General features: G+C 40.8%; 1 protein-coding gene across 2 annotated transcripts; it reads left to right on the top strand.

Annotated features, from left to right (window-relative positions):
* Nucleotides 1-1,357: 1,357 nt before the first annotated feature.
* Nucleotides 1,358-9,563, top strand: LOC142030188 (cytochrome P450 2H1-like). 2 transcript variants are annotated; one of them, XM_075025937.1, is made up of 10 exons: nucleotides 1,358-1,427; nucleotides 1,637-1,822; nucleotides 3,271-3,433; nucleotides 4,299-4,448; nucleotides 5,886-6,046; nucleotides 6,453-6,629; nucleotides 7,043-7,184; nucleotides 7,476-7,663; nucleotides 8,136-8,277; nucleotides 8,761-9,563. In XM_075025937.1, the coding sequence occupies exons 2-10, from the start codon at nucleotides 1,643-1,645 to the stop codon at nucleotides 8,940-8,942; spliced, it is 1,485 nt and encodes a 494-aa protein (XP_074882038.1). In that variant the 5' UTR covers nucleotides 1,358-1,427; nucleotides 1,637-1,642; the 3' UTR covers nucleotides 8,943-9,563. The 2 variants fall into 2 exon arrangements, with proteins under 2 accessions (XP_074882038.1, XP_074882039.1); XM_075025938.1 differs by lacking the exon at nucleotides 1,358-1,427 and having other exon boundaries at nucleotides 1,584-1,822; nucleotides 7,046-7,184.
* Nucleotides 9,564-10,706: the final 1,143 nt, after the last annotated feature.

Below are 10,706 nucleotides of genomic sequence, written 5' to 3'. Positions count from 1 at the left end.
CAGCTTCCATTCTCTACACCCCATGTCCTCTTCCCTTGTTTCTTTCTTTCCTTACTGGGGCTTCACTGAGTCTGAATTAACATTGCTTTAGGACTATTACATTGCTCTCAAAAATCAAGTTTAGTAACATTCATTAACCTTAATAACCAAAGAGTAATTCATGCTCTTGACACTTAAGCAGTGTCAGAAAATAGGTATAATTTGGCACCTACTAACTTCCTTTTTCTCACCTTGTACCTACTTCACTGGTTTACTGCACTACAGGGTTCCTGAAACTTGAGCTATTCCATTTAGTAATTATGTGTCTAGTTTAGGAAAGGCATACCTGTTATTCAGACTCCTTCCCATACCTACTTAGTTTTAAGACGATATCATCCACCCAGCCCTGGCCAGCAACAAGCCTGAGTGCCTGCTGAATGTGCAGCCCCTTTCACATCCCCTTGTACAGTGATGTTTCCTCCAGGCTTCCCTGACTTGCTCTACTCATCTTGCTATAGCTACTGTGTTCAAATGTGCTCCAAGAAAGGATCAGTATCTCCTTGCAGAAAGTCACACATAAAGGAAATATATAGCCTAATGCCGTGCCTTGTAGTTGGGGCTGAGTGGAAAGTGGAGGAATGGCAGGGAGGCACATTAGACCCAAGGGGCTGTAGGAGGCTGAGTACAGTGGTTACAGTAGTTCACTAGCACTTTATAGACACCCCCTATGATGTACAGACAAAAATTTGGCAACAGAGTCCTGGGATCAACTCTTCAGTCTCAGATGACTGAATCACTGTTCTGCTCTACTTTGCCAGAAAACACACACAGTTCTCACCCTGTTTGTAGGGGTTTAGCTTCCTGTAGGGAGGAGAAGTGGGAAGCATAACATTTCATTTAAGATTTTACATTATGTTAAATACTCAATATTAATTAAGCTAATCATTCTGTTAAGCTCTGTTCAGGGTGTCTCTACCTTTCATGATCCTTCTATGGATCTTCAACTAGTTTCTAGAAACATCAGAATAGAGACAGCAGGTTGCTGCAGGGATTTGTGGTTTGGGGGGAGCCTCTGACCATGTAAATGCTGTAGACAGTATGGTTTGTCTGGTTGAAATGTCAGATTAAGACAAAATGAGTGTATTCCTCAAAATCTGAATGTGTGACTTGGGTACAATTGCATAATTTCATTCCAGAAATAGAGGTGAAATTCCTAGGAGGAACTTGGAGTGATGCCCTTTTTCAACCACACCTCCCTACACTGTGCTCAGATACTAGAGGGACTGGCAGATGTCAATCTATGCATGAGGGCAAACAGCAAGAGTTTAAGCATATACATAGCAGCTAGACTCTAAATAATTCTGCATTTTGAGTTTGTTTGACAGCATTAGAACATGATTTCTTTAGTCCTACATGAATGATTACGCAAAGGACCACAAGCTGGAGAGGTAAAAAATCAGCATGCAAACAAGGAGTTCATCCCTAGCTTGTTCATTTTTATCTTGAGCAGGTTAATAAGTAATCTCATATCTCAGCAGGAATAGGAAGGGACTATTGGCTAATTTCATCTGTGTGCTTTGGTATCATAGCATATAAATAAGCATGAATTTACAGGTCCAACATCAGGCTCTTTTGACACTTGTCTTCTCTTTCTCAGCCCACCATGGAGCTTCTGGGAATGACTACTATTTTCTTGCTGCTCTGCATCTCATGCCTTCTTCTCTTTGCCTCATGGAGAAGCATATCGCAAAAAGAGAAGCAACCTCCTGGTCCCATCACACTCCCCATTGTTGGAAACATACTCCAGCTGAACGTGTGGAACTTGCCTGAAAGCTTGAAGAAGGTAAGGGACTGTGTCCTTCTTTCCTACATTGTCTCCATTGCATATAAAACAAAGCCCAGTCCAGACTGTCTCAGTTTAATTCACAAGCTTAATTTGCATTGACCAAACATCAGACTCAAACAGAAACAAACGGTTTCCCAGAAATACAAGCTTCTGAAGTCTATACATTGCAATAAATTATATATCTAAGTCTGTATCTAAGTCTATATATTGCAAGTCTAAGTCTATATATTTGCAGTATCATACTAATGATGAGTACTGTGCTGACCTCACAGCAGTACTACAATTTGCAGTGGATTTGCAACCAAGGCAATAATGCTATTGCAATATTCACTATACTTCTCCTGTGCCCAACTCCTCACCACACTAGCAACATGGCCTGGCCCTTTTTGGGGGAGGACCCTGCTCCGTTTTGCTGCCTCTGCTCCCTAGCAGATGGGTCGGATCTCCTAGGAGTGGAAGTAGTGAGTGAAGGGGTTGAAGCAAAAAAGTTTGGAGGTGAATTGTGCTGTCCATTCCCTCCTCTGGCTGACATCACCCATCTGTCAAACAAAACCTGTGCGTTGCAAGGCCTGGGAGGGGATAGGTGGAGGGAGTTCAGCTGGAGTGCCTGTTCATTAGGGGACTGTGAGGGGATGGTGGCAGATGGGTGGGAAAGGCGGGTGTCCCTGAGTTCTTCAGAGCAAAATTGTGGTGATGGTTGACATCACCGTGTGTATTGTCAGATGCACACATACCCATATGAGGTCCTTTTTGCCTTCGTGCTTATGAACGTTGAGAATCATGAGCACTCTCAGGCATTCTGCTTTGTTTCAGAGCGCTAGGTTATTCAGTTTCCCACCACAAAAAACCTGGGACTATATCTAGTTTGCTCTTAAAAAGTGAGCACAAGAAGAAGTGTTCTAGGTTGGACCAAGTAGCCCAAGAATCTTTCTGCAACTGTAGCCAAAAACAGAGGCCTGGGAAAGAGTATATGATTAGTGCAAGGATGCAGTGACTCTCCACTCATATACTTGCTCAATTTCCAGAGGTCATGGCCCAGGAGATTTTAGAGACAAATGTGGTATGCTTATGCTCAGAAACCCTTTAGGCGCTTGCTTCCATAAGTGTATATAATTGCTTTTTGAGCCCATGTAAACTGTTCTCCACTGTGCTCTCTAGAAAGGCATTCCAGACTGTTTTGCCAGTCATGTGAAGAACTATTTTCTTTTCTGGGATTTGGACTTGACACCTCACTATTTCCATTCATATCCCCTATTTCTTGTACAATTCCCTCTTCCCCTGGCTATAATTCATAGCTGAAAGACCTCTGCACTGCTGCTAATCAATGCTATGTCTCAGCGATGATGGGACAATGGCACATCAATCCTCAGACCCTTTCGCTACAAACTTCTTTTCACATGATTAACATTCAGACATGTTGTTCTTTTTGTTCCTCTTTCCTATAGCTCAGCAAGAAGTACGGTCCTGTCTTCACAATATATTTAGGCCCACAAAAGGCTGTGGTGCTCTATGGCTATGAAGTTGTGAAAGAAGCTCTGATTGATCAGGCAGATGACTTCAGCGGAAGGGGCAATCTACCACTGCTTAAAAAACTCTTCCAAGGCACAGGTAATGTTAGCATACAAAGCTGATGCTTTCAGTGCTTCAGGAGCACAGCTGAGAGGGCAGTTGAGGACGGAATTGTGGATTTCATTTACTCCTTTCATGCATACAAATTAGCAATAAAAGACTAAAAGTCCAACTCATTACTTGGACCTTTGAGTAAATTGGACCCCTGGAGACTGTTTAAGGTCCCAGGTTGGCTTCACTGAGTGCCTTCCTATTTTCAGCACGTTTTAAATTCTGGCTAAAAATTTGTTCATTAAAAAATGTGCCTCTAAGATCTTACATTCTCCCATTTCTGAAAATATTGACAATATACATACAGCTAAGGAACCAGCAACAGGAAAGTCCACAGCACAACAAAGACAAGATAATATAGGCTGCCCCAGTAAGGACCACATTCAAGGTAAAGCCCTGAGCTTATTCACCAGGGTAGTTCCCAGTATGGCATGTATCTGGGTAAATAGTACCTATTCCATGGTACTATATTACAGTATCAATGGTATTGCAAATAATGATATGCAGTGTGAAGGTACACAGCAGAATGTATGAGCAGTTATGTTATTGCAAAGACCATGTGCTTGTGGTCAAGATCAATTCAGTACCAGTGTTACCTTGTTATTTACATCCTAACATAGCTTTTCTTATTCTGGGAATAAACTCCGTTTTACTCAAAGTGGTGTGACAGATGGATCAGATTTGTCCCCTCCAGAATTGCAGAGAAGTTACATTTTGGGGCATATAGCAATTTCAGTATAACTCCACAGAGCAGTGTCTTTGTATGTTTGTGAAGTACTTACTGTGTAGCTCCCATTCAGGAAAAAGAAAAATCTGTTTCCTCATGGATGTCTATTTTTCCTTCCTGCATCAGGCATTGTGACGAGCAATGGGGAGACCTGGAAGCAGCTCCGACGATTTGCACTCACCACCTTGAGGGATTTTGGGATGGGGAAGAAGAGCATCGAGGAGCGAATCCAGGAGGAAGCTCATTTTCTGGTGGAGAGGATCAGGAACACACATGGTAGGACATGGACTTTGTGCCTACTGGGACACTCTGCATACCTGCAATGAGGCAGTGAGGGGTGTAGCACTGCTTCACCAAATCTATGACCCAAGAAGTGGGCATGTGGCTGCTGTTTCTGCTCCCACAGGCAAAGTTATCACTGCTGGGAGTAGGTCAGTCAAAGGCACTGTGACAGTATGGAGGGATAAATGTAGGAGACCAGTGTAACCGCCTTATAGGTTTCAACCTATAAATCTGTTTCCTGGTAGTATAGAAGACAATGTTACTTCTAAGTGCTTCCCCTGAGAGCGGCACAGTACCAACCCGGACCACAGGCTTCCTTTCCACAGCCAGCCTTCAATGTGTGCTTATTCTGCAAGGGGGGAAAAGCAGAATGCTGCAACATCAGTTTCCTGTGAGCCGCTAGCAAATTCAGTCTGGATTCATAGATAAACACTCCTGCTACAAATCAGAGAAAACATTCTCACCTGTATTGCTCTTATCCTTTCACTAATACAGTAATACTGTATTTCCTGTGCCCTACTGCAAGCCTCCATCTCTGGCTCACCTTGTTATGGCATCTTTTACTGTGTACTAAAAGGCTTTGCAAGCAAGATATATTCAACTGAAAAGTATAAAGCCATTATTTACTCTTAATGGAAATAATAAATAGCTAGGACTAGTTATCTACTAGGCTCAGCATTAATATACTCATCACATCCAATGAGATATCTGCTGAGACTTCAAGGGCCATGGAGTCATCAGTCAGGCAGAGAAGAGTTGGTGCCATTGCTCCTTGGAATAGGCTGATCCTCAATGCTGCCAAGTTGCCATTTTCTGACTCTTTTTTTTTTATTTTTAGGATTTTATAGCTTTTCATGCTGTTGTTCCTCCTCTTGAACCCTTGAGATGCACCCTATGACTGTCTGCAATTATACCTTTCCTTTCATTCTTGGGTCTTATATCACTTTTTTCTCACACTGTAGTTTTCTTAGATGCTTATGCAGCTGTGCTATCAAACCTAGACTTTGACCACAGGCATTTGAACCTCTAGGAGAGAGTTATACAACTGAGGTTACACTAATAGAGTTCATAAACAGGGTGTAATAACCTAAAGACATGGCTCGGGCAAAGTCCTTACGGGTTTTGGTGGGAATCTTTAGGCTATTTCTAATAAACAGTCTATAAGGCAGACAGGCATGTGTGAGCTGAAGAGGAATGAAGCCACTCAGACTAGTATTCTGCTGAGAACAGGACAAAAGAGATTCTCAAACCATTCAACAGGGAAATTAGTTAAAGTAGAGAAGAATAAATTGGATAAGCTCTTCACCATCCTTTCAAAGGAGTGCAAAACTCTGGGTCTGAAGAGGATGCAAAGCTTCCCTATAGTGTCAGAGGAGGGGATGATGCCTGAAATACTGAAAGCAAGATACCATTGGTTTTCTGTTGTTGCAGAGAGACCCTTCAACCCTGGCATATTCCTAGTCCATGCTGTTTCCAACATCATCTGCTCCATCATCTTTGGGGATCGCTTTGACTATGAGGACAAGAAATTTCTAACTTTAATTGAGTTGCTAGATGAAAACAACAGGCTCCAGAACTCTATACAAATACACGTGTGTACAGTTTTATTTAATTAATAAATCTGTTAATTATTATAATATTCTATTAATGAATATTTACTCATGTTATTATTTTTTAATTGGAGTGGATTTTCCTACATTTGGAAAAAATTTTTGAAAACCAAATAGGCAGTTAAATAACCAATTCCTGTGTTTTCTTACCTTATGGAATTGCCATTGTACATCCAAAGAAAGATATCATTGCAAAAATTGCTCAAGAGAAGTCTATCCTTGAATATAGTGAAACCATAAAGTAAAAAGCATTAAAATCCAGTTGAATAATAAAGACCTACTGTTCCAAAACTGTTTAATTGCCCCATTTTCATAGTTACAATTAGGACAACATTTTATTGTATCCATATTAATCAGAATGTGCTTTTCCACCATTTTATTTTTACAGTTATACAATTTCATCCCAACTATCATGGAGTACTTACCTGGGCCTCATCAAAAAATGATAAAAAATACTGAAAAAGTTCATCAATTTACTTCAGAAATCATAGTGGAACACCAGGAAACCCTGGATCCCACTTGTCCTCGAGATTTTATTGATGCTTTTCTTAACAAAATGGAACAGGTAATGTAAGAGCAAGACACTTATCGAATTATAAGAAAAACACTGTTTGGATACCAGCTTCTTTCAGTTGTGGCAGGGCACTGGGCTTTTGCAAATACAGAGGGAACTTGCTTTTCTTGGCACATCAACTTCATTCTTCTCCATTTTCTTATCAAGAATTTTTAAACACAGAATTAACAGCACTAGCCAAAGTTAGGAAAGCTGGAGACCAATCTGGTTGATGTAATTCAATGCTCCTCCCACATATTATTTAGTAAAAGTACCATAAATGTTGGTGTTCTGGAGAGTGAGTGTCATGTTTTTGAAAGGACACTAGATGTGTTTAAAATCATACATTACAGGTACAGGACCCTCCTTTTTAAACAAGCTGCTTAGCTTTGTCATTCAAAATGTTCTGCCACATCTTCCTCCAGGAGAAAGGGAATGGTCACTCAGAATTCACCATTGAGACCTTGAGCAGAACCACACTCGACTTGTTCCTTGCAGGAACAGGGACCACCAGCACCACACTGAGATATGGACTTGTGATTCTCCAGAAATACCCAGAGATAGCAGGTAATAGAAAAGGAAATAAATAACGGAAGACTTTTTAATAGGTCATGGGATCAATTTGGACAATTCCTGTCACTACCACATGTGGCAATGGTCCCCTGAGTAAGGAAATGTGCATTTGCAGTGTGGAAATGTGTATTAGTCTTAGTTCTATTCACACGAAAAAGATATCAGTACTAAGTACATTCATACATTCCTGGTGCACTAAAAGCAAGTTTTGCTGTAAATATGGGGAGAGGTTTAGGCAAACAGATGGGGGTCTTGTCCATTCAACACTTACTTATTTCCTAACAGAGAAAATACAAAAGGAGATTGATTGTGTCATTGGCCGAGACCGAAGCCCCTGCATGGCAGATCGGAGCCAGATGCCCTACACAGATGCTGTGGTCCATGAAATCCAGAGATTCATCGATTTCCTTCCACTTAATGTCCCACATACTGTGATCAAAGACATCAAGTTCAGAGACTATTTTATCCCCAAGGTCTGTTCCACTGTGCCTGAGAAAGGTCATAATCTCTTGAAAACAATGATGTGTTCTATTCATTGTATTTTATTTTATTTTCAAAAAACACTGAAACGTGATCTAGAATTAGAATAATGTTGTTTGGAAGTGGATTCTGGAGGTTATTGAGTCCAACCTCTTGTATTTGAAAAAAAAAGACCTCATCCTCTATGTGAAGAGGGAGATAGAGCTTTCTATTTTTATCACGTAAATGTAAGCAAAGTTCTAATTTATTTGGAAGCAATATTAAATACTCTAATCAGACTCACCACTAAAATTCATTTAAAAAAATCTTTGCCATATGAATGGCACACAGTTTTATTTATTAAATGCTCATTTTAAACTGGTTAAACTTTGACTACCCTTCTATTCAGCCCTGGGAACTTCTCAATGCCACTTTGCTTTAGCACGTCTCCATTTTAACTTTATTCTCCTCTCTTTGTTAATTCAGGACACTATGATAATCCCTATGCTGACTTCCATCCTACATGATAGTAAGGAATTTCCAAATCCAGAAAAATTTGACCCAGGACATTTCCTGAATGCAAATGGTACCTTTAAAAAGAGTGACTACTTCATGCCATTTTCTGCAGGTAAGACCTCTTTCTATTTCAGATTCTAGATGATTCTCTCCTAGAACCTCTTTGAAGATTTTAGTGGCTCCATCACCATGGTCTCTACAGTGATGTCTGGTGATCTGTTAGAGTCACTTCTGGGCAGCTCTAACCCCTGTACTAGAGTTTCAGTTGATTTCCTTTTTTAGCAACCACAAAAGCTCCTCCACTGCATTCTACAAGAAGAGATACATGAAGAGAGACTCAGCCATGCAAATTCTCTCTCTCCAAACTTACCATCAAACAGCAGCAGAACATGAGAAATCAAAGCCTTCAAACTGCCTTTTCCCACTGAGCACTCATTGTTCTAGATGCTTAGCCCCTAGTTTAATTCATTTACTTCCCCAAAATGCTGCAGTGCTGCCTGTCCATTGTGAGATGTCTGAACTTCCATGGAACAGTGGTTAAAATAAGTTACCAGCAAAATACTCCACTGTCATTTTTATTATTTTTTGCTTGCAGGAAAACGCATCTGTGCAGGAGAAGGTCTGGCCCGGATGGAGCTATTCATATTTTTAACAGCTATCCTGCAGAACTTTGCTTTGAAATCTGTTGTGGATCACAAGGACATTGACATTTCCCCAATAGTCACCACTCTGGCAAATATGCCCCGACCTTATGAGGTCTCTTTTCTTCCACGTTAGCCAAGCGGAGACAGTTGCCAGCTCCCAAACCCATGAAAGCTCTGGTTGAATGACAGTCATTTCCCAATCTGTTAAGACTGAAACACTCAGATCACTTGCTAGATACTTTATGGAGAGAAATGTGCTTAGAAAAGAAAATCGTATGGTGCTTTTACAATCACCACAGACAGCTCTAAACAGAAACAGAGTAGGCAATTGCATAGGGAAGGAGACAACTGCCTGTGCAAAATTATGCAGGTTCTCCTCTGCACCTGCCTCACCTAGCTCGGGTTCCTATCTGGCTCCTGATGTCCTGACATGTCAGGGTGTGTGGACTAGTGTTCTGAGAGCCCTGCTGCTACTGTCCATATCACTTGATCCTCTCAGCACAGCAGGAACAGATGCTTGTACTCCAGGGTTTCCACAGACTCTGCTTGCGGTACCTCTCTTCTCTGTATTTTCAATTTGTTTGTGACCTGTAGGTAAATGTAAGCATAAAACAATGGGGGTTTTTTTCTGTTAGAAGACAATCATCTACTGTATTCTTGCCCCAATACATATTGTCTCCTGTGGTGGGGATGGAGTTTATCAATGACTGGGCAGATGGGTCCTCTCCTGTGTGATCATAACGAAGGTTTGTGAAATTACAATTTATTTTGCAAAATAAAGTAGTAGTACACTGAATTGTTGTTTTTCTGAGATCCCAGAAGAACACCTTTTGGTGGAAAACCTACTCCACAAAGCTTATACTCCTGAATGTCTTGTACATATCTGACTGTTTCACTTCACTCATTTATATGAAATGTATTATGGCTTGAAGACTGAGCTGGCCAATGACCTATATAAAATTTCCGTTATCAGTAACAATGTGGGAGAAGGCTGGACCGACCCTACAAGACCCACCAGAACCCCAACTGTGGTTACAGAGCTGTCCATTGTGGCAAAAAAGGACCAATCAAACAATACTGGGATCCCCCAGTGCCATTTACTAGCTGAACGGCAGCTTGCATCTTCCCATTATTTTATGAAGTGTGTAAAGATCACTACAGCAGTGTTGCAATCAGGAAAAAAAAGATAAAAAGAGTTTACATGAGTTGCCAAGCATACATGTACAGATGTAGGATTGGCATTTCCTAACTTGATCACATTCCCTGCAATGTATAATTTATAGTGATTACAGTGAAGACAGATTGCTGAATCTGTGCTATGTGGGAAAAGACAGCAACTGTAATATTACTGCAATGGCATTAACTGTTTATGTGAAACAGGCACAACTTCTTTCTTTTCAAAGTATTAATAAGCTTGATATACCATGAGTTGGTAGCATAGCATTGCAAAGGCAAAAGCCACAAATGTCGCAGAATCATGGAAATATGAATGAAAGAAAGATATATGAAAATATAAATATAGTTTATCACCATATACCAAAAAGGATTAACTATTAACAAGTCTTCTCACCAGATAAAAAGAGGAAAACACTCTATACTTTCTTTTCAGCTGTGCCATGACTAAAATAGGCAAAGCAAATGGCCCAGGGGCAGCTTCCCTGTTCCAGACATCTTCCTCCATGCTGAAAAGACAATGAGGCAGCCAATGCAAATCAGCTACAAAACAGCTTTAGCTCCCAGAGACTCCACAATGATATGCAGCAGGGCTTTGAGATTAGAGGACAGCTATAGCTGTGTCCTGGAAGCCTCACTTTGTGTCACCTGTGATACAAAAAGCAGTGCAATGGTAACAAATAACTGCTCACAAGTCCTCTGGGTTAACTTCCTTTAGCACCAA

Source organism: Buteo buteo, chromosome 4, assembly GCF_964188355.1.
Source record: "Buteo buteo chromosome 4, bButBut1.hap1.1, whole genome shotgun sequence".
NCBI classification, from domain to species: Eukaryota; Metazoa; Chordata; class Aves; order Accipitriformes; family Accipitridae; genus Buteo; species Buteo buteo.
This window is presented reverse-complemented; position numbering and strand designations above follow the sequence as displayed.

What these genes read in the sequence shown, in the direction of transcription:
- LOC142030188 (XM_075025937.1), top strand. Translation starts at nt 1,643, where the DNA reads ATGGAGCTTCTGGGAATGACTACTATTTTCTTGCTGCTCTGCATCTCA. An exon ending in AGAACTCTATACAAATACAC is followed by an intron (nt 6,047 to 6,452) that starts GTGTGTACAGTT and finishes TTATTTTTACAG; the next exon opens with TTATACAATTTCATCCCAAC. An exon ending in CTTCATGCCATTTTCTGCAG is followed by an intron (nt 8,278 to 8,760) that starts GTAAGACCTCTT and finishes TTTTGCTTGCAG; the next exon opens with GAAAACGCATCTGTGCAGGA.